General features: G+C 39.1%; 1 protein-coding gene and 1 long non-coding RNA gene across 2 annotated transcripts; one reads left to right on the top strand and one right to left on the bottom strand.

Annotated features, from left to right (window-relative positions):
- Positions 1 to 11492: 11492 nt before the first annotated feature.
- LOC110715146 lies at positions 11493 to 12110 on the bottom strand. The gene has a single exon (XM_021893717.1). The coding sequence runs from the start codon at positions 12108 to 12110 to the stop codon at positions 11493 to 11495; it is 618 nt and encodes a 205-aa protein (XP_021749409.1).
- Positions 12111 to 23487: 11377 nt separating this feature from the next.
- On the top strand, positions 23488 to 25834 carry LOC110715101. Its single transcript, XR_002510216.1, has 3 exons — positions 23488 to 24165; positions 25236 to 25526; positions 25611 to 25834. It is a non-coding gene; the product is annotated as an uncharacterized LOC110715101 (long non-coding RNA).
- The last annotated feature ends 446 nt before the right edge of the window (positions 25835 to 26280 follow it).

Raw genomic sequence — 26280 nt, 5'->3', positions numbered from 1 at the left:
GATGACGTTTCTCCAGATGAAAGAAATCACGTCTTTCATTTTAATCCCTTTTACCGCCTCTGCCTCAACCCATTTGGTGAAGTAGTCTACTGCTACAAGAATGTAGCGGCGGCCGCCTGACGCAGGCGTATAAGGTCCCAAAATGTCCATGCCCCATTTAGCAAACGGAACCGGACTATGGATTGCCGTGAGTTCTGTTGCCGGTTGATGTATCAACTTAGCGAATTTTTGGCACTTGTCGCATCTCTTTACTAGATCCATGGCATCCGCTTCAAGAGTGGGCCAGAAGTACCCTTGCCGTCTGGTTCTTCTGGCCAGGGACCTGCCGCCAATATGCGAGGCACAAAACCCCGCGTGCAGATCTTCCAAAACTTCTCTCCCCCTATCCGGGGTTACACATTTCAAAAACGGCTGCAGGTATCCCTTCCGGAGGAGTTCCCCTTGATGCATAACAAAACTTGAAGCACGCTTCTTGAGCGCTGATGCTTCTGAAGGGTCATCCGGCAAGGTACCATCCGTAAAAAAGGACCGGATGGGATCCATCCAGGTAGCAGTTCTGTCCAAGACTCCAATGGGATCATTCTGAATACTTCGTTTTTCAATGACTTCCCAAAAGACCGTCCTAGGAGCATCACCGGAGGCTGATGATGCCAACTTTGAGAGGGCATCCGCCTGATTGTTTTCAGACCGGGGCACCTGTCGCAGATGAAATTCATCGAAGGACCCAGCCTCCTCTTTGACCGCCTGCAAATATTTGATCATAGCCGGATGGGTGGCTTCGTAGTCACCAAGGTATTGGCTAACGATCAGCTGTGAATCTGAGCAGGCGTCGACCTTTCTTGCACCGGCTGCCTTACACATGCGCAATCCGGCTAGCAGGGCTTCATACTCTGCCTCATTGTTGGAGGCTTGGAACTTAAACCGTAGTGCATATTCAAACTTATCCCCTTCCGGGGAATGACAGATAACACCTGCACCACAGCCGTTCACCGTAGAGCTGCCGTCTACAAATAACTTCCAGACCTGATCAGGGTTTTCCGGGTGCACCGGCCTAGTCATCTCGACAATAAAGTCGGCAAACGCCTGACCTTTCACTGCCCGCCTGGGTTCAAAAGTTATCTCAAGGCCTTGTATTTCAACAGCCCACTTGATCATTCTACCGGATGACTCTATAGCAGTCATCGTACGCTTGAGCGGCTGATCTGTGTATACCACAACCGGATGTGCCAAAAAATAAGGCTTCAACCGCTTGACTGCTACGAATAAGGCCAACCCAAATTTTTCGATCATGGGGTACCGGAGCTCAGCATTTTTTAAGACATGGCTGATGAAGTACACTGGCAGCTGAATGCCGTCTCTCTCAGCGAGGAGAACGGCACTAAGGGCGTGATCAGAGACGGCTAGGTACATGTACAGAACCTCCCGGGGTAGGGGGCTCACTAGCCTTGGCAAAGAATGCAAGTGCTGCTTAAGCCTCTGGAATGCCGCCTCTGCTTCTTCACCCCATTCAAACCTTGACCTCTTCCTGATTGCCTGAAAGAAATAGAGGCACTTGTCACCTGACCGGCTGAGGAACCTCCCCAATGCCGCCAGACAACCGGTCAACTTCTAGACTTCTTTTACAGTGCGGGGAGACTTCATGTCAATTACCGCCTGTATTTTTTCCGGATTAGCTTCGATGCCTCTTTGGTCAATCAAGAATCCGAGAAACTTCCCAGACTCAACACCAAATACGCATTTCTTTGGGTTAAGCATGACCCGGTGCCGCCTGAGTGTGGTGAAGGTTTCTCGCAGGTCTGCTAGGTGATCCGTCTGTAGCTTGGATTTGACTATCATATCATCGATATACGCCTCTACATTCCTGCCAATCTGGTTGATAAAAACGGTGTTTATCATGCGCTGGAATGTAGCCGGTGCATTCTTCAACCCAAACGGCATCACCGTATAGCAGAATAACCCCTGATCAGTGACAAAAGCCGTCTTCTCCTGATCTTTCTTCCAGAGAGGTATTTGATGAAGCCGGAATAAGCATCCATAAAGCTCATTAACGCATGGCCGGCTGTTGAGTCGACTAGGCTGTCAATCTTTGGAAGCGGGTAGCTATCTTTTGGGCATGCTTTGTTCAGATCTGTGTAATCCACACACATCCGCCAAGTACCGTTCGGCTTCTTTACTAGAACGACATTTGCCACCCAATCCGGGTAGTAGCATTGCCTAATGAATCCAGCATCCAACAGCCTTTTGACCTCAGCCGCTGCCGCTTGAGATCTTTCTCCACCATGATCCCTCTTTTTCTGCCTAACCGGCTGCTTTTTGGGATCTACGGCTAGCTTGTGGACAGCAAGATCCGGGCTGACGCCTGGCATCTCTTCCACTTCAAAGGCAAAGATGTCTTTGAATTCCTTCAGCAGCTGGAGCAAACCTTTTCCCAACCGTTCGAAGGCTACCGTCCCGACCTTGACTGTTCTTTCAGGACGGCTGTCATCTAGGATGACATCAAGGCAGTCACCAGCCGGCTGAGGTCGTTGGTCATCTGACCTTTCCCCGGCTAGTGATTGCTATTTCTCCTTTTTGACGGGTGCCAGTTGGTCCGCCTTTCTTTTCATACCGGCTGCCCTTGGAGCCGGGACTGCTGGGTCGCAGTTATCAATATCTATGGGCTCGCCCTGGCCGGCTGCACCCATAGTTGTCTTGACGTCAGAGAGATAGCACTCTCTTGCCGTCTTCTGGTCCCCGCTTAGGGCACCGACTGTACCATCATCCTTTTGAAATTTGACCAACATGAGGGACGGGATGATGACAGCCTTAGATGCGTTGAGGGTAGGACGGCCAAATATCATGTTGTAGGCGGACAGCTCCTCCACAACTAAAAACTTGACTATCATGTGGCGTCCTTGCCCCTTTTCACCCAGCCGGATCGGAAGATCTATGCTTCCGACCGGATGCACTACTCCACCCCCAAAACCGACTAGTGGGTGAGGAGCCTGGTGCATGTTACCGGATGTGTACTTGAGCTTGGTCAAGCACTGATAACTGATTAGGTCAGACGAGCTCCCGGTGTCTATTAGGATCCGGCCAACCTTCTGGTTGGCAACCTTGCATTCGATGACGATGGGGTCATCATGAGGCCGCCTGACCTTGCCCCGGTCCTTTTCAGAAATAAGGACCTCAGGGAAGATGTCTTTCGACGCCTGGCCCTCATCCACTAAGTTGACCAGCTTCCTGATGTTGTCTTTGGTGCCCCGGATGGTGGGACCCCCTCCGGCAAAACCGCCTGCTATGGTGAAGATGGTCTCTTCATCCGTCTCGGAGTTTACTGGGCCGGTTTTTGCCGCCTGCCCTTTCTTGGCCTGGGTATTACCCTTAGCCTTGGGTAGATAGGATTTTAGGGCCCCCTCATCTGCCAGACGGTCCAATAGCCGCCTGAGGCTATAGCAGCCATTGGTGTCGTGGCCAACATCCTCGTGGTATTGGCAATACTTGCTCTTGTCCCGTTTATTCACGGGGCTTTTCATTTCAGCCGGTTTGTCGAGAGACATCCGGTCTTTGATTTCCAGGAGGATGGTGGAGCAATCTTTTGTGAACTCGTATTTGGGGACATATGGTTCTGACTTCCGCCTGATCTTCTGGGCCGGCTGTCCTGATCGGTCAGCTGCCCAGACCCCTTTTCTCTTTTCTTCCTTTCTTGCCGGCTGATGCTGTTGCCGGCTCTCTTTTTTGTCAGACTTTTTTATAATCTGACGGCTGCTTGACAGCACAAAGCTCCGTCGCCTGTATATAGGCTTCAGCTTCAATTAACGCCTCTTGGAGGGTAGCAACCCTCTTCCGGACGAGGTCAAACTTAAAGGTCGACCCATCCTTCAGACCTCGAAAGAAGTCTGTATAGGCCACTTCGTCTGATAGTCCTGGAATCTGAATTCTCATCAGATTGAACCGTCTGACGTACGACCGGAGGCCCTCCCGGTCGCCCTGCTGTATTGCCCCTAGGTCGAGGCTAGTCTTTTTGGCAGGAATATTCATTGAGAAATTTGACGTAAACAAGTACGCCAAAGTTCGAAAGTTGTTGATGCAACCGGCTGGTAGGTTACCAAACCACCGCTGGGCTATGCCCTTGAGGGTAGCCGGGAAGCATCGACACCAGACGGCATCATCTAACCCCTGGAGGTACATGAGGTTAGAGTAGGCCATTAGATGGTCTTCTGGGTTGGTGGTGCCATCATAGGCCCCCACCAAAACATTCTTGATCTTAGGCGGCTATGCCGCCTGGGTTATCTCTGGTGAGAACGCCGTTGGCTGTTCCCCCAAATTTAGCAGGCGCAGCTGCCAGTCCGTGGGTTGGAACGGCTGCTGCGCTTGCCCACCGAAAAGACCCGGTGACATGAAAGGGGATTCACCCAACCCATTCGGTGTGCCGAATAGGCCAGGCTGGATCACTTTGGGTCCAGACCGGGCAGAAGCTTCGCCCGTCTGGCTCCTAAGGTTCGTTCCCGTACGCCTGTGTGAGACGTCATGGAAACTGTCCGGGAAGGTCGACGTTGAGGCCGACGCAGACGCCTGACCTCGCTTCTCTTGGAGAAATGTGCGGGCGTCTGAGAATGTTTTCTTGGAGCCATCCGGCTGTACGTGCCGGATGGCCTTTCGCAGCTCCCCTTGAGGGAAACGGAGTCTGCTTGGATCAAACCTTAAGCCCTCCCCCTCCTTTGGCTTGGGATGAGGGGTAGGAACTCGTTCTTTGACCGCCTTCTTTCCAGAAGGCTTCTTGGCCGGCTGACCCTTCTTTGGAGTAGCTGACCGGATGAGGCTCTTGATCTCACCCTTGAAACTATTCATGAAAGACATGAGTTCGTTTCTTGTAACGGGGGCTGAGCCCTCCACCGTTTGGGCAATTCCAACCGGTTGCCCGGCTGGGTTGTTGGGAGCAGCTTGGCTGATTTCCCGTTCTCTTCTATCTTCAGCACGAGGGTGCTTCGTTCTGAAAGACCCATCCGGGGCCACATATGTTTCAATTTCGTCGCCACTTTCATGGTCCGTCTGGACCTCAGGCTCGACCACAGGCCGTTTGCCCTGATTCGGTGACACAGTATCAGAAGTCATCTTAGAAGTACTCTCCCCACAGACGGCGCCAAATGTTTCGGGGTTTTTTGATGTGTCCTGCGGGAGAGTTACAATTCCAAGAATGCCCTTCGACGCCTGTGCCTGCAAAATCACGAAGACTCCTGGGGGTAGGAGCTCCGCCTCCGACGATCAAGTTAGTAAAGATACGGGAGGTAGAATGCACGTAATGTGGAAGTTACTTCTCGCGTAATGGGAGAATTCTGCAATTAATATTGCTCGGGGTAAGTGTTTTTCTTTTTGAGGAGTATTCAATGTGAACAACAAATGTTCCAGCCCCCATTAATGAGGGTCCTTCCACTATTTATAGTGGGGAAGGGATGGTTCCCCTTTTAGGGTTTAGAGGACACGTGTCAGCAGAGGATTGGAGCCCTGCTGACCAACGGCTGGATGCCACGTGTCACTAGGCCATTGGGCCACGTGTTTAGGGTATTTTTACCCCAAACAGAATGGACACAGTGAACTTAAAAATTACATTAGGGGGTGCCATTATACCTTCTTTAGCTGGTAAAAATAGGAGGGTGTTAACTTGGGATGGTGGGTGGGTTTATTGGATGAGAAAGGTGGAAAAAAATAAGATAGATGTACACTTTTTGAGGCAAGCAGCTATACATGGGTTTGTGTATGTGAATGTGAAGGTTCCTAGGGGGTTTAGTTGCTGGTATAAACAAAAGGGCAAGTCTTGGGTGAATGGTAAAAGGGAGCTTGTTGATGGTGAGGTGAATGGTTTCCTAGAGTCGGTGAACAAAGAGGGGGCATGTGAGATGTATGTTACCAGTCATGAGCCAATTGAAGGGACTAACAAAACACCCTTTAAATGTATATCTGGGAATGAGCTAACCCCTGCACAAAGGAAGGAACTGAAAAAGAGGTTTGGTGGGCCTAAAGTATACAAACCCAGCCCAGAACTTAGTAAGCCCACTGAAGAAGAGCCATTTAGGAGAAGCCCTAGGTTAAAAGGCATTGTTATACATGACAGAGAGGCTGAGGAGAGGCTTCCTAGGGCAGAGAAAGTGAATGCTAATACACATAAAGGGAAGGGTAAACTCACTGCTGCAGATAAGGGTAAGGCTAAGGTTGGGGATGAGACTGGAAATTTAGCTAATTTAGTGAGAAAAATAAAAGAAAGAGTGAGGAGCTTAAGGGATGACAGTGATGTGTTTAGTGATGAGGATGGTGATACAGAGTCTTCTGATTCTGAGTTGAGTGATTTTGAGTTAGAAGTTGATGAGGGAGAAGAGGACTTATACTCTGATGATGATGAACAGTGGTTGAAGAAAAATGTAGACCATATTAACAGTGAGGTGAAAGGCAGTTTGAGGGGAGTTAGTGAAGGAGGGGATCAAAGTGATGATGAGGACACAGGATTTGACATAGAAAGAAATCTACAGAAAATTGAAGTGAGGGTTGAAGAGGAGGCAACTTGTGATTCTGATGAGCTAAAGAGTGTGGAAGGTGATTCAGATGATGATCAGGGTAGTGTTACTTGGTTTAACCCTGAGACAGACTTTGAAAGGGCTATCAAATTTGTAGTTGGTCAAAGGTTCAGTGATGTGCAAACAATGAGAAAAGCTTTGAGACAACATGCAATTGAAAATAGGTATGAGTATTACCTTCTTCACAATGATTCAAAGAGGCTAACAACATATTGCAAAAGGAAATGCAAGTGTGTGTATAACAAGAACAGTTGTAGGATAGTGAAGTGTACATGTAGTAAGGGTGTTAGGTGTAGGTTCAAGTTTTATGCAACAAGGCTTGTGAAATCAGAGGCTTGGCAAATTAAGACACTAAGGCTGAAGCATAGGTGTGTTAGGAGTAAAATGAACAACAAGGTGACAGCAGAGTTCCTTGCTGACAGGTACTTGGAGGAGTTCAGGGGCAACCCCAGATGGAAGATTAAACAGATTCAGGACAGGGCCTTGAATGGCTTGGGGATCAAAATTACATACTCTAAGGCTTGGTTGGCTAGAAGCAGGGCAAAGCTTATAATATATGGCTCTTCATCAGAGCAATACTCAAAGGTTTGGGACTATGGGAAGGCACTGCTGAAATGGAACCCAGGGAGTGAGTGTAATGTGGTGGTGGATGATATTAATCAAATTGAAAGACCAATTTTTATGAGGATGTTTGTGTGCTTAGCTGCACTTAGGGATGGATTCATTTCTGGTTGCAGACCAGTAATTGGGGTGGGTGGGTGCCATCTAAAAGGGGCATACCCTGGGCAGATCTTGGTTGCAGTTGGAAAAGATGGCAATAATTCCATCTTCCCAATTGCTTGGGCAACTGCAGAGATTGAGAACAAGGACAGCTGGTGCTGGTTTCTGGAGAGCTTGCTCAAGGCACTTTGTGTGTATGACCAAGGAGATGGCTTGACTTTTATGTCTGACAGACAGAAAGTAAGTGGGTTGTGTTTGTGTTTAAATTACTTTGCTTTTGAATTTTCTGTACACTAACTTGTTAGTTTTGCCTTGTGTGTAGGGTCTCATAGAAGCATTTGCAGATGTGGCCCCCAAAGCTGAGCTCAGATTTTGTGTGAGGCATATTTGGTCAAATTTCAAACTGAAATTTCATGGTGCAACTTTCAAGGAATTGTTCTGGGCTGCTGCTAGGACAAGCACTCTGGTAAGCTTCTATTTAGGTTCTTTTATGTCAGTTTTATGGTGAACTATAATGTATGCTAGGAACATTTAGTTTTGCACATGGTTGTTGTTGTGTTGAATGGTTGTCATGTGTGTGGTTGTATCAGTTTGAGTTTGAAGTTGCTATGGAAAGTATCAATTTTTTGGATGAAGAAGCATACCAGTGGTTGTCAAACATTGACCCCCAGCACTGGTCAAGGCATGCTTTCTCTACAAACTGCAAGTCTAACATGTTGTTAAACAACATGTGTGAGACATTTAATGCAGTGATTAGAGATGCCAGAGACAAGCCTATTCTAACTCAAATGGAATGGCTTAGAATATATATGATGAAGAGGAGTAATGACAAATGGGAGGCAGCAAAGTCTTGGGAAGGTTTACTAACCCCATTTGTCAACAAAGTCTTTGATGGGTTGGAGAAGTATGCCATGACATGTGAGGTTACAGCTTCAAGGGATGAAATTTATGAGGTGAAATACAAGGATGATCAGTGCATTGTGGATCTGCAAGAGAGAAAATGCACTTGTTATAGATGGGAGTTGACAGGAATACCTTGTGTCCATGCATTTGCTTGCATAATGGACAAAAGGGATGATCCTAAGTTGTATGTGCACCCACATTACTATAGGGTGACATACTTGGCTGCATATGAGAACCCAATACAGCCAATGCCTGGCCCTAAGAATTGGGAAAAGGTCAAGCTCAGACAGCCTTTGCCACCTATGCTGAAAGTGCAGCCAGGAAGACCTAAGGCAAATAAGAGAAAGCTTGAACCAGGGGAGGGCACTTCTGCAGCACCTGAGGGCAAGAAGCCAAAGGTGATGAAACAATGCAAGAATTGTGGTGGGTTTGGCCACTTTGCCAAAACATGCAAGGCTGAAGCAGCACCAGAACAGCCTAACCCACCTGCAACAAATCCAAAGGGTGGGAGGCCACAGATGCAGACTCCTTGGCTTAAGGAACAGAGAAAGAAAAGTGAAGAGAAAGCAACAAGACAGGTATTTTGTGTATTTTGTGACTTGAGTGTATTTAGTGGCTTTGTTTCTGAGTCTTGTCATACTGTGATTGCAGGCTGCACTGAAGTTGCCACAATATCAGCCTCCAACAACAGCACAGGCTGGGTCAAGTAATGCTGCACCTGCAACTGCTGTGTCAAGCCAGCCTGCAACAAGAACAGAGCCTTTGCCAACTCAGCCTGTTACCAGGAGTAACAGGAGCCTGAGTCAGCCCACAAGAGTGCCAACAACTACTCCTCCCAAAGTCAAAATACAGACCAGGTCCAAGCTTCATGTAATGACAAGCAAGAAGGACAAGGATCTCAATCAACTGTGACCCTAGGTCTACTCATTAGTATTTTGTAATAGACAACCAAGTTTATTTGGTAGTTGAACAATGATAGTTGAACAATGATTTTGCACAAAGGTGCCTTAACTTTTGTCTCAGCCAATGTAAAACAATTTCAAACATTGTGTTGCAAGTACTAATACGAATTGTGATATGTTTCTACCAAAAAGTTCCATTTCTCATTGATGTTGTTAAAAGTAGTACAAGAAATGTCATCCCAACATCCACACATAATAATTCAACAAAACACAACATAAGTTGGGGATTTTTTTTGTTTCTAAGCATTCCTAAATGAACCTAAGATCTAAAATACATAGCCAGTACCAAACCAAAACAACAAAACACAACAATAGCATGTACTGTGAGCATTTTCTTTGTTGTTGCATTGCTGCCATGCACTTCCTTGATCATCTTCTTCCTGTCTGAGCTAAGAGCTTTGCATTTCATTTTCAAGCTGTCAATCTCATTGAGCAAGCACCTCCTTTGTCCACTAACATCATCAACTTCCCTCTTCATGTCATTCAGCTCTCCCTTCATTAGTTTCTTGTCTAGCAGCAAGTTGTTAATCACCTCTGTTTGCCAAGGTGTTCCATCTGGTTGATCCACCCACTCAAAAGCTTTACACCCCCTTGACTCAGTCACAGGATCATAGAATTTGCAGGTCCTAAACTTGCGTCCTGGGTTCTCCCTAGTCCAAGCAGACTAGACATTGGAACTCCACATTGGCATTTTTTCTCCTTTGAGGGTGACATGCTAACTGAAGACATTCCCTTCTGAAATTCAGTAAGAACAAGAATGAAATTAATTGTATTTGAACACAATCACCATAATATAACCCTAATTTCAGTAGCCAATTCACATAACAAAAACCCCCAATCTAATTTAATCTTACATGAACCCTAAGTATTTTAATTCAAATTGGGGTTTAATTGACCTCACAAAACGCCCAATTTCAATTACTCTTACCAAATGCAACATAATCACGCAACGAATTGCCAAAAAATTACAACAGAAATCACGAAAATTGCTAGAGAATTAACGACAATGGCTTACCTATTTGATGCTTGTTGTCGAGGAGTTCAATTGATTGTTTGATAATTAGAGGGTTTGGGATTGTTAAGGTTGCCCAAAAATACTGATTTGTGAAGAAAATCGCAAAAATTAATCTCCAATCTGCAAGAATTTGGTGTACAAATGAAGAACTAGGTTTAAATAAAAGGGAAATCGAGAGAAATTTGGGAAAAAAAATCAAAAACTAGCCGTTATGCTGGGCCCCACAAGCGTTTTCCGTCACCTGAGCTCCGATGAGGTGGTAAAACTGATGTTTAATTTTTTTATGAGGTGGTAAAGTAAATGTTTTTTTTTTGGAGGTGGTAAATTCGACAAAGTCATTATTTGAAGGTGGTAAAAATGAAAATACCCTTAAATTATTGCTCCTAAGAAATTGTAAAGAAGAGGCTCCGGGGTGTCCTAAGCGATCATGCCAAGTGGAAGGAGCGACTGTGATGAGTGATGTGGCCAGACACGTGCTTGGGTGGGTTGGAAGTGACTGGGTAGAGGTCCCCAAAATCATTTCATCTCGTTATTACCCTCCCCGTGCGAAGGTCCTTCACAGAAAAGCCATTAGGGTCAAATTCAATAGAAACCGAATTATCAGAAGTAAATTTACGAACTGAAATAAGATTTTTAATAATTTGAGGTGCTAGGAGGACATCTTTTAAGGCAAGGGAATTATGGGGTAAATTAGTATGACCATAACCAATAATTGGAATACGATGACCATTGCCAACTAAAATATGATTATTCGTGCTTAAATTAAAAAGGGGCAAGAGATTACCAGAATTATGGGTCATATGAGATGTAGCACCCGAGTCCATGTACCATCCATTATCCGGACTTGAAAGTCCCATTGAAGAATATGCACTCCCGAACTCCGTGGGTGTCATAGGTGGGCCGTATTGGGGTTGTCTAACAGTGTAGGCGTGCTGAGAATACAAGCCGCGCCCTAGACCAGCAGTGGGCCGAGCCTGATAGACCCCATTAGTGGGGAAAGGCGCTGGTGGGACGGTCCAACCTTGCGGCTGCCAGAATTGTTGAACTGGATTGGGCCAAGAAGGCTGCTGAGCCCAAGTTTGCACATTAGATGCGAGTTGTTGCTTCCAAGTTTGCTGTTGTTGTGGGTTTGGTTGTGATGGCTGGTTGGCGCCACGACCTTGTCCTCCTCCGCCTCGGCCGCGTCCCTTTCCTCGCCCCTGTTTGCTGCCTCGTCCACGACCGCTACTGTTTCCTGTTCCCCTTCCGCCGGCCGGTGGCTGTTGAGGTGAGGGGTCAGACTGTGGTGTTTGTGCAACAAACGATGAGGATGCCTTGCCGGAATCACTGTTGCGGCGAGTTTCTTCAAGTAAAAGGCGAGAACGAGCCGTATGGAGGGAGGGTAAAGGATCGGTCTGTGCAATCATCGGTGTCGTAGTCCGTTTTGTTTAGACCCGCAATAAGTCGGAGAAAAAGCTTTTGATCAGAGATCGGTTGATCAACATTGGCAAGTTGATCAGCGAGGTTCTTGAGTTGTTGACAGTATGCTGTGACGTTCGGCAAGCTGTCAAGATGAAGCTCATTCAACTGGGTTTCAAGATACACCGCCCTCGTGGTCTTGTTGTCTTGAAAGATTTCCCGAAGTCGATCCCAAGTCTGCCTAGCAGTGGACTTTGGTTTGAGGATTGTTTGTAGGAGTTCAACCGAAATTGTGCCGTATATCCATTGCTTGACAATGGCATCTAAACGAATCCATAACGCATCCGAAATATCTTTAGGACGAGATACGGTTGGATCAATGTGATCAAGAACGTTGTATGCACAAACGTGATTATCAAACAATTCTACCCAATTAGAGTATTGAACCTTCTCGTAGTCGAGAGTCAAAGGGATCGAGTTTTTGATGTTTGAGATGGTGAGTGCCGAATGGAACTCATTAGAAGGAGGAGGAGGCGGTGGTGGGGTTTCATCTTCCTTGGCCATGAAAGCTTCTGTGTTCGGGTAAGGTAATTATGAAGCCAAAGAGAAGAATTAAATATGCTAAAGCAATAGTAGTGCTGGCAAAATTAATTGCTAAAGTGAAAAAGGTGTGAAATCTGAAAGAAACAGAGGAAAGAATGCGGAAGTGTGATTAAGGCTAGGTCCCAATAAAACAAAAAAAAACCAATAAAGTTGGAAAAATAAAAAATTTGAGATCTAAAACCTTGGCTGTGATACCATGTTAGATTTCGGGAATAAACTCCTCAATCTGAATATATAGTGTTTACAACCCTAGGCCTAATCACGTTAGGAATCCTAGATACGATAAACATACAAGATATACAATAAATATATCCTAATCTGCGACAAATATTATCCTAAATATAATATCTATCATTTTCTTTGCATATTGTAACATAATGTATATAAATAATTTTTTATCTACTAAGTGTCCAAATTTTGTGTGACAATTCTAAAAAAATGTTGATTTCTTATCATCATTAAGTAAAATAAAATGAAATTTTTCAAAAAAAAAAAAAAAGTAAAATAAAATCAAATAAAATTTTCATAAAATGTTGTAAAAAAACATACAAATAAATTTTTCATAAAATGTTGTGCCGATGAAAGTCTCAACCTTAAAGTCTTTTGCACGGGTATAAATTAATATTCAAGTTTTTTTTCTTAATTTCATTTACAATATGAGTATTATTTTTTGATAGATTTTGAATTTATATAATACGAGTAATTCTTTATAAAATTGTAAAATCAAGCGTGGCACGGGACTTAATAATCTAGTTATATATAAAAGCTAAGAAACACATGCAATGCGTGTGTGTAAAATATAAGAAACATTTATATTCTTCTCTTAATTCTAAAAACAAAACAACATATATAGTGGTCTAGAGGATGCAAAATAAAAATTGATCATAAAAAAATTAAATATTAATAAAAAATTATAAAAATAAAAACTGTTACTATTTAAATCATATGTATAAAAAAATTATTATTATTGTTATATAAAAAAAATGAGGCACTTAGGTTTTTTTTTTTTTTTTTTTTGAATTCCGAGCTCAATTTAGATTCTTAGAGCTAAAATGCCCCCCTAAAACCTTAACCGAATATTTTTCGACACGTAACCCGTGAAAAAGTTGAATGGGGCTGCAATTTATAATTTATAAGAACTTTAGGGTTGTAATTTGCAATTTATTTTTTAAATGGCTGCAATTTGCAAAATACAAAATTTAAATGGCTGCAATATACAAATTTTCCAAATATATATTTTCGCGTTTACCACCAAATAAATATTTAAAATCTCATCCTAGTGGAACCCATCGACAGATTTTCCTTTTTTTTTACATCCATTATATTCTCTCAATTCTTATGTACAATTGCATTTTACTTAACACGGTCAAAAAGGGTTAGGGAAAAGCATTACTCCCTCCGTGTTTTTTTAAGTGTTACACTTTTCATTTCCGGCCGTGTACGATTTCCCTTAATATTATTGAAATAGAAATAAATTCCTGTAGACACCCATTTGTGTCTCCCCAAAACCAAACCCAGTGATGAGTACCTTTCACGTCGAATCATAATCGAATGAAACGAAAGTGTGGAAAGGTCTAGTGTTGCGGAAAGTTTTAATTCTTTTCTCTTCTCTCTGTTTTTGAAAACTTTATTTTAAGAAAACAGCCAATCCATATTGGTCGGTTCATGATATGGGTCCAATAGTGGTGTAGTTGGATGGGGTTTGCAAAGACCTTTCCAACGATATATTATAAGCCCAATTCCGATGAATATTGAGGAAGTTATGGCCAATTTACTAAACTGGGCCCGGTTTGAGCTTTAAGTACGGCCCAATGATCTAGGGGAGGGCCTAATATGATTTATCATTCCTAATGCAATTAGGAATGGTTTTAGTATTCTAGAACATTCTAGAAGGTCTTATCATTCTTAATTCAATTAGGATTCTTCAGAGTTTTAATTAGATCAAATAGCATTTTCGATTGAAATTATATTATTTTATCTTCCAGTACGGGAATTTTATCAGATTTTCGAAAACGCGTTGAAAGCCGATTTGGCGTCCAACCCCATGCCTTGGCGCCTGGAATCAGGATTGGCGCCAGACGCCAGCCATTGGCGCCTGGCGCTAGCCACTGGTCCTAGCGCCAATGAGCCAGGGCTGGCGCCAAGTTAGTTTTGGAATCTTCAGGCTCTGTTTTGATAAATTATCTTTTTTGGATGTTTTTCTCTATAAATATCGTATCAAAAACTCCGTTTTCATCATCAATTACTAATAATCAACTCTATTCATTCACAAATCGTTCATCGATTCTTTTCATCTACATCTTTCATTCATCAATTTTCAATAATATTAATTCATTCATTCTTTCTTTTCTTTGCTTTTTAATACAAAATTCCATATTCACGAGATCTAGAAACACCTAGCCATATTCGAAGTTGCCTTCGCCCTAGACGTGAAAGGTTTAATTTCTGAGGGTTGGGTCCCAAATCTTTCTTTCAATTATTTAATTTAATTGTTTGATTATTATTTTCCTTGAAGTTACTAACGTGTGTATTTTGTTATTAGAAAGAGGTACGAGGCATCCATGTAAGTACTTTAAAGATTAATTGATATTATGATGTAGATATCATGCTTAGATTGTTATTTTGATTCCTGGTATCATGTCTAGGGTAACTTTAAGATCAAGTATGATTAAAAGTATGATGCTTCCTATATTCTCTCTAATATTTATGATTTTTGATTATTGATTATTTGTTATGTTGCTTGGTTTATATATTGTTATTGCTTGATCACCTTTTATTGCATGTTTAAAGGGAACTTGGTATTTGCAATCACGCTTAATAAGATAATCAATAATCTTGTTAGGTTAATTGTGATTATAAATTCAAGTGATCGCCAATAATAGTTTGTTTGTGCATTAAATTCAACCAACATAGATTAAACAGGTTTAGGGTTAATCCTATTGATTGTATGTTAGTCAGAAAGCGCACATGAATACGAGCAGAATAAAGTAGAGGCTTATTATTAGGGCATGTTCAATCTCTTTTAGGTTGGATTTGTACCTTCATCCCCGAACCCTTATTTGGTTCATAACCTTATGGAGTTGACGATCTCTTGGATCGTTAAGGGGTGTAACCTTCATCCTCGTGAATGGTTTACAAGTTCCTTAAAAACTTGTTGGCGACTCTTTTGCTCTATCTTCTTCCCTTTTGGACGCCACCGTACTTTAGTGTATGATCACAGTGGGGTTCAAGCTAGTGGATTTTTAAAGGCTTGAAATTATTCCCTACAGTTTTTGGCGACTCCACTGGGGAGGATTTCTATTTTAATTCCTGAATTTGTTTCGGCAATGATTTAGAATGAGTGGATGAGACTCGAAAAGTTCTAAGTATTTCACGTGCGTAATTTTGATTAACATTATTGTCATATACATAAAAAGGTTCTCATTGGAAAGACCATCCGTAATGAGTCAAAAGCATAGGATTTTACACGTAGGAAATTTGAGAAATGTCTTTCACAACCAGGACTGAAATAACACCGCGCAAAACTGGATGATTTTATTGAGCACAAAAAGCTGCTGAGGCATGTGGGAAGTAGCGTCAGGGGCCAGAGCTTGGCGCCAAACTTTTAGCCGTAGCGCCAGACACCAGTATTGGCGCCAGGCGCTACAGTTAAAAGTTGGCGCCAGTCTCTGTTTGCTGGCGCCAATTTCCCCCAATACCGAGCCAGAAATATGCGTTCTAATTTTGACCGGTTTTTCGTATTGTTTGCTCGATCCTGCTTCCTGATTGAATTTTTTCTCACTTTTCTGAAACCCATATGTGTTCTACATATGGACATAACCCTCTGGGAATTCATGCTCTATCTACCCGATTGAACGCTCCTGGCAACAAAGGGTACATCTGAGAGGTTGAATTCACCAAACCATGGAAGTGAGTTTTTTTCTAAAAACTCGCGGTGTTCTATCCACACGCGTTAACCCTTCACGGTTAGGCTTCTACGCGGTGCATCTGGACAATTAACCATGGACCCTGTTTGACTAAACCATATCCCGAACTTTAGAGAACTAGAGCCATGGTTAGGTTGCGAACTCATTGCATCATATTGTGCTTACTTGCCTAATTGTGCATTATTTTGTTGTGCATATATATTCCATGTTATAATTAATGACTAAAAGAACTTTTCCTAATTAATTAATTAATTAATTTGAGTCAACAAAGTTTTTTCTTCTTTTAATCGGAATCGACCTAGTACGACTTTAGGCATACCCCAGTTGACTAATAATATCGAAAACAGTCTCAGACTGAGGCTCCAATATTGGTGCCAAAATCTGAACTGTAGCGCCACTGCATGGTGTTTAGCACCAGACATTTACTAAAAAGTCTGGCGCCAATCACCATATTGTGACGCCAGTCCTGTCGCTTGGCCGACAGTTCGGATTATTTGTCGAGTCATCACCTAGGGTCTAATTAACCAGTTTACTAATTAATTCGGTTAATTTTCGCTGTCAATAACACTTTGTCGAGTCATTAATCGAGTCTTGGTCACATAGTCTAGCCACATGGTCATGACACGAGTCTTAACATGTCACCTACACTCACTAGTCTTAGCACACACTTTGAGTACACATCACCATGGCCATGTCTTAGGTTCATGCATAAGTCGGTCTTTTCCGTCATTTGAGTTGGGGTACATTCTACTCCTAATTCTTCATATCCCTCCACCTCCATTTAAATATTTCTTCATATTCTTCCATCTTTCTTCACCTCCTCCATCCATTGCATGTTGAATAAATTTTGAGTCAAATAATTAACAATAAGTATCCCGAAATTCCTTTTCCACAGTACTTGGTCGAGGAGAGAAGGGCGATTAATCAAGGACAACCTCTTTATTTAAGTCTCGCTTTTTGATAAACCGATTCGTCAAAAGAGGAAGGCTAAGAAGATAATGGCAACTCAAGAAGAAGTCAATGAGCTTAGGAACCAATTGGTTACCATGACTGAAACACTGAAGCTACTCACCCTCAAGGTTGATGATCCCGTGAAGCTACAACAGATGGACCTCATGCAAGAGAGCCTAAGCAAGTTGTCTAGCGATTACAAGTTTCAAGAGCTTACATCACAAGGGGTCTCGGTGGAAAAAGATCTTCTTCTGCAGAAGTTCAATGCCAATGACATCCCAAAATTCAAGGCAACAGATAACCCTTACTTCCATTTAAGAGCTTTTGAAACTATAATGACCATTAAGGGTATCGATAAGAAGGTTTTCCCCTCTCTGTTCCCACTATCTCTTGAAACCGTTTGCCAACAATGGTTCTTCTCCCTTGACAAGGAGAAAACCTCTACCTGGGAATCAATAGCAAACGCTCTCGTTGATAGGTACAAGTGCAATATCCAAGTTGAAACCGATCATAGACAACTTGAGATGCTAAGACAAAAAGAAAATGAAGGCTTTATTTCTTTCTTTAATAAGTGGAGGGAAACTTCCGCCAAGATGATTGAGGTCCCCACCGAAAAGGAATCTGTGAGGATGTTTATCAAGAATCTCCAAGAAAAGTATTCGAAGCACCTAAAATATCAACATAATTTGAATACTTTCAAGGCCGTTTATGACATCGGAATTGAAATCGAAGATGACCTTGCAAAGCAAAAAGCTACTAACAATAGTAACCATGGTGGCTGGAAAGGAAAGAAGAACGACAATCCTTCTTCTTCCGAAAACGCCCACTCTAGTAACAATGTTAGTACCTTTGATCTCAGTGAAGTTTTAGCCATAGATAACCAAGGATCTAAGAAGCAACTAAGGAAAGACTTCACCCCCATTGGGATGAGCTACGATACTGCCTTCGATCGACTCCATGCCAAAGGACTCATTACTCCCATTAGACCTATTCAAGATCCCGCACCTGAAAAGAGATTGCCTAGTTGGAATCCAGACGAACACTGAAAGTACCATCAAGGTAGGGGTCATACTACTGAGAGTTGTTGGAAGCTAAAGGAGGCTATCCAACATTTGATTGATAATAACAAGCTTCCCATGCCTCCAGTTAACAAGAAGAGCGAGTGATGATAAAGCAAACAACACAAGACAAGAGGCGAGCTTCAACGACAAGATTTCATGGCCTCTTTTTCTATTTCTTTTTCATCTTTTCTTTCCCCAATAAGTCTAGCATAGGCACCTTTTCTTTTCCTTTAGATTAATTTTATAGATTTTTCCTTTTTCCCTTGATAAAATGAGCATTTAATTCCTTGCATATGATCATTTCATTACATTACATTCAAAAAAAAAAAAATCCATGTCGAATTAAGCACAAGGTATACTAATGATTTGAGGCACCCCTTGTAGCCACATCATATGTCCTTTCACCCTTCAATTTTTACACATCCTTTCTTCATAAACCACTTTGAACCTCGTCTAACGATAGACCCTTATTTTTTCAACCTACATCTACCTAACCTTGGGATGGGATGGCGTGCAACTTATGCAATTCTAAAGAGAGCTTGAGCAAATTCAAAAGAAAGCAATAGCAAAAAATAAGAAATAATAAAAAAAAAACCAAAACAAGTGTACAAAAGGGTAAGTGTTCCAATGTCTTTGATATGAAAATATCTTCGATAAGAACATGTCTCAGATTGCGTCTCTTATCGAATGCTCGGTACCGTGCCTGAGAAACATGAATGCCAAGTGAGTGATAGACCGCATGATCGGGATTGCCCACACTTATAAAAATAAAATAGATTCTAAAACAAAAGAAAGAGCTAAAAAATTAGTAGAAAACCTCAAGCATGAAAATACAAGTATTCAAAAGCAAGGTTGCACACCTTGGGGGCTTATCTAGGGTCTTGAGCCTTTATCCCCTTCTCCTTTAAACCTTTAGCCTAACCACGTTACAACCCTTAAAAAGACCTTTTTGAGGTATACACACTTGTGCGAGGTTTGGCTAGAGCTACATTCGGCCTGATTCCTAACGGATACGTAGGCAACCTCACATCGAGGTGCGGCCGTAATAAACATGCATTCTTATTCACATTCACACACTTGCACCATGATCATATCAAGGGATCTCCAATGCTCATCTCTATTCATTTAGAGCTAGACTTGGGGGCTTGATCCTTATATCATTAGCTTGCCTAGCCTAAGAGTCACCACCATTTGACTCTTTTTAATATATTTTTCCACACACTTAGCTCTCGCGGCCTAACTTTAGTGTCACTATCACACAAATCACGCATACATGACCAAATATATTTCCCTTAGGAACCCTTTGTCATGAAATCTTAACGCTGAAGCATGCATCGCTCATCACTCATAATCATCATTGCATCACAAAGTATGAAGTGCTTAGCCTCCGTGCCTAAGTTACCCAAATACTTTCATCATGGAGTCAACAGTTGAGATAGCCTAGGATGAATTAATCCTTCAACCTTGATAGATAGTATCGAACAACATTTGACTAAGCTCATTCAACATGCATCTTCAAACTTTTGATTTTTTTTTCACGTCTTTCTTTTTCGGGAGAAAGTCGGTACCCTCTACAAATTGATGGAAAATTTTTGCTTTTTTGCATTTTTCGAGTCGCACGATCACATTCAATACACACACGAGTCATGTACACATTGAGTCATGTCGTGATATGTCACTTTGATTTGAGTCACACGTGTCATTTTACTTCGAGTGGAGTCAACCTCGAGTCAGTCAATCACATGAATCAAGTTATACCTTGAGTCGTGTCAAGTCAATGAGTCAAGCAACGTTAAGCCTTACGTCAACCCTAAGATGATTAAAGAGATTGGCAAAGTTCTATAGTCAAAATAAATACAGGTGCAGCAGAACAGGGAAGACCCTATCACAGCGTTCGGCAACATAGTCAATTCTTGGCGCTAGAGATATTTCAGCAGCGACAGAGTTTGAAGCCTCTCCAAAAGTAAATAAGTGATCGACCTGATGAAAGATCGTCTCAATTAGCTTAAAGCGCCTAGGCATTGGCTCAAAAGCAGAAAAGGCACCGACGTATAGGTTCAAAGCAACGAAAGCGCCACTACAAGAAAAATTATATATAGAGGCAAAACTTTGAGGCAAATAATTTTTGGTAGCCTCTAAAGATATATTTAGTATCAGTTAAACTATGGTTGCCCCTAAAAGTCATTTTTAGCATTAGTGGATTAGAGGATGCCCCTAAATGTTCTTTTTAGCATTAATGAAATTAGTATTGCCTCTAAAAGTTAGCTTTAGCGTTATCAAGTTTTAAGTTGCCTCTAAAATTCCTATTTAGCGTTGTTGAAATTATGATTGTCTCTAAATGTTCATTTTCAGCATTATGAAAATATTATTGCCTCTAAATGCCTTTTTTTTAGCGTGAATGAATTTTGCGTATCTTCTAAATATTATTTTTAGCATTAGTGGAATTAAGGTTGTCTCTAAACATCCTCTTTAGAATTAGTGAAATCATAGTTGCCTCTAAAAATTATTTTTAGTACTTGCGAAATTTACATTACCCTTAAGCATTAGTAGATTATAAGTTATTGCTAAAAATTTTAATTTAACAATATTGAAATTTAACAAAGGTACATGTTTATCTTCTGAAAGAAATGGTATTATTCAATTTGATATCATATCTGCAACAAAATTAACCAAATCAATACATATACTCCATTGCACAAACTAACCGACAAAACTTACTAACAAAAAAAAAATCTATTTTCAATTCATGTATCATTTCATAAATCATCAAAACAAAAAATAAAAAACCCAATCATGAAATAAAACTATACAAATTTAAAATAACACAACTCCTAAGTTCTATTCCAACATCTCTTAGAATGAACCGAAACAAATGGATCAAAAAGCAAAAGCAATTGGAATATACAAAACATCATTATTTACTATCTCTAAGACCCAAATTAATATATATATATATATATATAAAATAATAATAATAAAATACTATGAAGAGTGGTACAAGTACTTACATCATATTGAAAAAGGTATGGAGTATGTGAATTTTTTCTAAGAATGGAACGAAATTAAATCAAGTATAGAGGAAAATCAAGCCAAATTGAATAAAATAACTACACAATTAATTTTGTTCAACATGGTTATCTAGAGTTAGCTTATGAAACAGAAAATTGCAAAAAAAAAAAAAAAAGTAAAAATAAAAAAATCTATGAGTTTTTTTGCCATTAAAAGTAATAAGTAAATCATCTACTCCGTATATATTACCTGTGCATGTTTTGCAGATTACATTTCTTATTCTTTGTTGTGTTAGAACTAATGACAACCAAAGCATTTCCAATTTCATCAAAATTTTAAGAAAATTGATTAGAATATTTCTTGGTGTATCAAAGAAATTTGCCAATTGGGTTGAGCAATGACAATTGTGAATCATGGGATTATGCAATATCAATCCCAAGGTTTATTAAAGAGATTAACCTTAAATATTTTTAGTGTTTTGGCGGCAATTGAAAGTGGAATTAGCGCCTAATTAAAGAATTGAAAGAACTTTGTTTTTTTCTTTTTTCCTTTGTATTTTTTAGGAGTGTAAAAATATTGATTTCTATGAATATTTTACGCTACAATCATACGAGTACAATTATAAATAAAAAAACTTTTATTATGTGTATCTTTGGGACTTTGGGTTAGTATTTCCCAAAAAAAAAAAAAAAAAAAAAAAAAAAAAAAAAAAAAAAAAAACCTTGAGTAGTACATTGAGACTGTCATATATTACAATGTTTACATAATTACATACTTAAATTCACTAGAATTTTGATTAGTACATATGAGACATATGTTATGTAAAATCCTTTTGTATTAGTCTTTCATATATCTACTCCCTCCGTATTTTATTACTTGCTCTATTTTTTTTCTTGAGCACGGAGTAATAGGATGAATAGTATAAATTATTATATTATGATAATAATGGAGTTGGTTGAAAATAAAAAAAATGCGGATGAAGTAACTAATGATACAAATACTTCTTAGCACAAATGTCATTCAAATTGTTCCAATTACAATGAAATAGAAAAGTATATTATGTTACGATTTTACAACATAAACTCTAGTCGTAAGTACTTTATTGAAAAAAAAATTAAATAATAAAATATCAACATTTAAAATTATTACAAATGAAGATAATATGTAAAATCAATACGGAAAAAAAAATTTAGAGTTAGCCCATTCTACTTATTTCAAGTAATTATAAGGGCCTGTTCAAATTTACTTAATTTCAGTTCAGTTCAACTCCAATCAGTTCAGTTCCGTTGAGTTCAGCTCCAATCAGTTCAGTTCAGCTGCTAATTTCCTTCTCTCATAAAATATTTATTTCAGCTCAGTTCAGTTTAGTTCAGTTCATCTCCAATCGGTTCAGATAAGTTCAGTAAATGTGAACATGCCCTAAGTCATGGTATATTTAAGTAGTGTAAAGTTTACATTAGTTTTCCGAATACTACGAATGTAATGTTATAATCTAATACCTATATTTCATATTTTGTGCACAAATTATACACATTGGCTATTTTCACTTTACATTATACTATTTAAGTTGATAGCAACTTATTTTATAAATAATAAGGGTGTGTTCTATTCACCTGGTTTTCACTGATCTTAACTTATCTGAACTTATTAGACCTAGCTTATTAAAACTAATTTTAATTGTAATTTGTACTTGAGGTAAACCTTAAACCTGAACAGAACTTATCTGAAGTTATTACACCTGAAATAAGTGAAAATAAGGTGAACTGAACAAACCCTAACTTTTGTATGTAACTTGTCATACTATATGACCATCCACCCTGAATTACTCGGTTAGTGTAATAGGGGGTAATTTGTTATGGTTATAAGGGTTACTTAATTAATAGTAAGGTAGGAGTTAGTTTGTCATTGTGGTAAGAGTTATTTAATAAGTAAAATAAGTGGTTACTCCATTAGTGTGACAATGGTCACTTAATAAGTGTATATAATAAGGGGTTACTCGATCAATATAATAAGGGTTACTTTGTCTGTATTATAAGTTTTACTCGGTTAAGGGTTACTTATTTAAGGGTTACTCGGTCGGTCAAGGAAAACTCTCACATAGAAAACGCGGTAACCGTCTGAGCAACTCTGTTATAGATAACCCTTGACCTACTGAACCCTATAAGTAACCCTGAATAAGTAACCCCTGCGAAACGCGCTAAGGGCCTGTTCACATTTACTTAATTTCAGTTTAGTGAAGTTCAGGTTCAGCTCTAATAAGTTCAGTTCAGTTCAGCTCAGCTCCAATCCGTTCAGTTCAGCTCCCAATTTCCTTCTCTCATAAAATATTCAGTTCAGTTCAGTTCAGCTCCAATTAGTTCAGTTCAGCTCAGTTCAGTAAATGTGAACAGACCCTAACTGACTGAATAACTTAAAAACTTATTCTTGGATTAAAATAAATAAAATTCCAAATAAAATACAGTAACAAACAAGAGCATAGCTTTATTTTTATTTTTTTTGTACGGCAAGAGCATTGCTTTATAACCTTATTACAAACAACTAAACAAGCCTTGACATATATTTTCACCAAAAAAAACAAGCCTTACCATATATAATTAAAAAAAAAAAGAAAAAAATGCAAAGGAATTTCTCGTATCTTCCGCCATTATTTCTCCAAAAAGAACAAAACAACCCACCAAATCCTCCAAATATATCTTCAATTTCAACAATTAAAAAAAAAAAAGAAAAAATCACTTATCATGATTATCTTCATGATAATTTTGGCAGAATTTCGTTTCAAAATCGGGAAACTTGCGAAACTAAACTAGCCCCAAAAAACTGAGAGGGAATTACTTTGATTTCATCTGTTATTCCCTCCCCGATTTTGTGAAATACTCCGTATGTGGTGATTTATCCCTTGTCTATCTTTCTTTATCAAATTTTCCTCCCGTAATTTTACCCTAAGCAATTTCAAAAAACAATCTTACTGAACTCTAGACGAGCGAAGGGAGACGAATTAAAATAGCGTTTGGAGTTTGTGGCCGATCGAATTTGGAGTTTGATTGGTCAGAGTACATATCACTATCCAAGGTAATTAAAATTTTCAATAATCAATAGAAGTAAATTGTTTTGGTTATTTTTAATTATTTTGAATTTAAAGTATTCTTAATTTTAAGATTGAATTAATTTAGGGTTATTATTCAAATTTTTTAGATTGAACTACTTTGATTGTCTAATTGAAATTGAATGCTATAAAATCTATCAATTTGATGCAATGTTTATTATCTACTATTATACTATAAGGGAAGTTTTGATAAATGTATAACGCTATTTAAAAATATTAAAATGTATAATAAGGGTTGAATTTGGTGAAAATATGTGTTGACTAATGATTTGTGTCAGAAAAATAAAGAAGAGATATAGAAGAATGAACAACATATAACAATGTGTTGTGTGGGAAAAGAGTGAAACAGATGTTGATTATGCATATCAAATAGTAGTAATAAACATAGGAGAACATGTATTTAAAAGGATTATGTTTGATCAAGGATATGATCATACGTGATACGCCATTAAGTTAATACTCCCAGCCCCAACATATAAGGATTTAGCAATTTGTGAAGGCTAATAATGATTTAGCAAGGTCAAAAGAATACATGATATGGTTTATTATAATATTGTTCAAGGATAATGGCTTTGGTTGCACACTGAAGTACTGAACTTAGTTCTTTATTTATTATCTGATTATCATTAATCTATTTTAAGTGCCTTTGGTTTTTGGTAAAAAAATGACCAATGTATTCTTGAATAATTCACTAACCAGTTAAGCACTTAATTTTATCACTTATGAATTATCTATATTTAAAATGTTTTGATTGTTTGGTCTATTAATTGTAGTTATGGATTTCTTTACATTGTTATAGTGTGGTGTAATATTATTATGTAATTGTCACATATATATTGTAAGTAGTTTTTTTTTTGCTTGTTTGGTTTTTTTTTTTTCTTAAGATTCTATTTGCTTATTTTTAAGAGTATTTGCATTTTTTTTAACAACATTTAATTGTACACAACTTTGATTTTGAGCAACCTATATCGTTAGTTTTTTAAAGCTTTGATTTCTAATATTTATTTTACAATTATATATGATTTTGTTTTTTTAGTGCTGATATGTCTAGATCGGGTGGAAAAGCACATTCAAAGTATGATTACATAAGCCAAAATGAGTATGAACAACAAAGTCTCAAGACAATTGAAACTAACAAGATTAGAATGAAGACATTGGGCATAAAGCGCATTACTGCCTGTTTGACAAGCTTAGTAAGTAGTTCTAAAGTTAAGAAAAGTAAGCAGAAGTACAATGTTTCCCTTGAGAAAGATGGTGATTATGTACCCGAGGAAAATGAGGAAGTTGAGTTCGAGCAAGAAACTCACAATGTGACTTCAAATAAAAAGTATTGTCTTATTTTTATAAGTTAGTTATTTTTATTTACTTTTCAAAGTTATAAATTATTAATTCCATACTTATACAATGGCAGGAGATTATACAATGAAGATGGCTAGAGATCGTATTGGAAGAAATTGAAGAAAATAATGTCTTTTTTTCAAGCTTAGAGTTTTAATGAAAACTCTTTATTATTTCACTTTATATCAAATGATTATAACAAGTCATGTAATTGTATTGAAGCTAGCTAAGTTATTTAGTAATAACTTAATTACATTTTTTAGATCAATAATGTAATGACTATTCTATTATAAATAATAAATTTTTAGTTTAATTTAATGAAATCAACATTGTTAATCATAAAATTGGATACTCTATGAATAAATTGTGTATATCTAATTTAAAACCAATGTATGTATTAGAGGCATATATTATGTATTGTACTATTGTGCCTCCAAAAAAAATTCTCGTCAATTTTTATTTGCATCAAATATCATTAGCATTAATATACAAATTGCTTCTAATTATATTTTGTGACAAAATGATATGACTGCCCCTAAATGCATATGTTATTTGGAAGCAAATTTTAATGATGCCTCAAATCATATATTGAGGCAAAATTATATGGTTGCCCTTGAATATATATGGTATTTTGTAGCAAGCTTTTATAATGCCTCTAATTATATTTAGAGGCAAGATTATATGGTTGCCTCTAAATATATGGGTTTTTAAAAGCAATATATTGTATTGCCTCTAAAAGAGGT

The sequence above is a fragment of the Chenopodium quinoa genome, unplaced genomic scaffold (genome assembly GCF_001683475.1).
Source record: "Chenopodium quinoa cultivar QQ74 unplaced genomic scaffold, ASM168347v1, whole genome shotgun sequence".
NCBI classification, from domain to species: Eukaryota; Viridiplantae; Streptophyta; class Magnoliopsida; order Caryophyllales; family Amaranthaceae; genus Chenopodium; species Chenopodium quinoa.
Note: the sequence above shows the minus strand (reverse complement) of the source record. Positions and strands in the feature narration are given on the sequence as shown.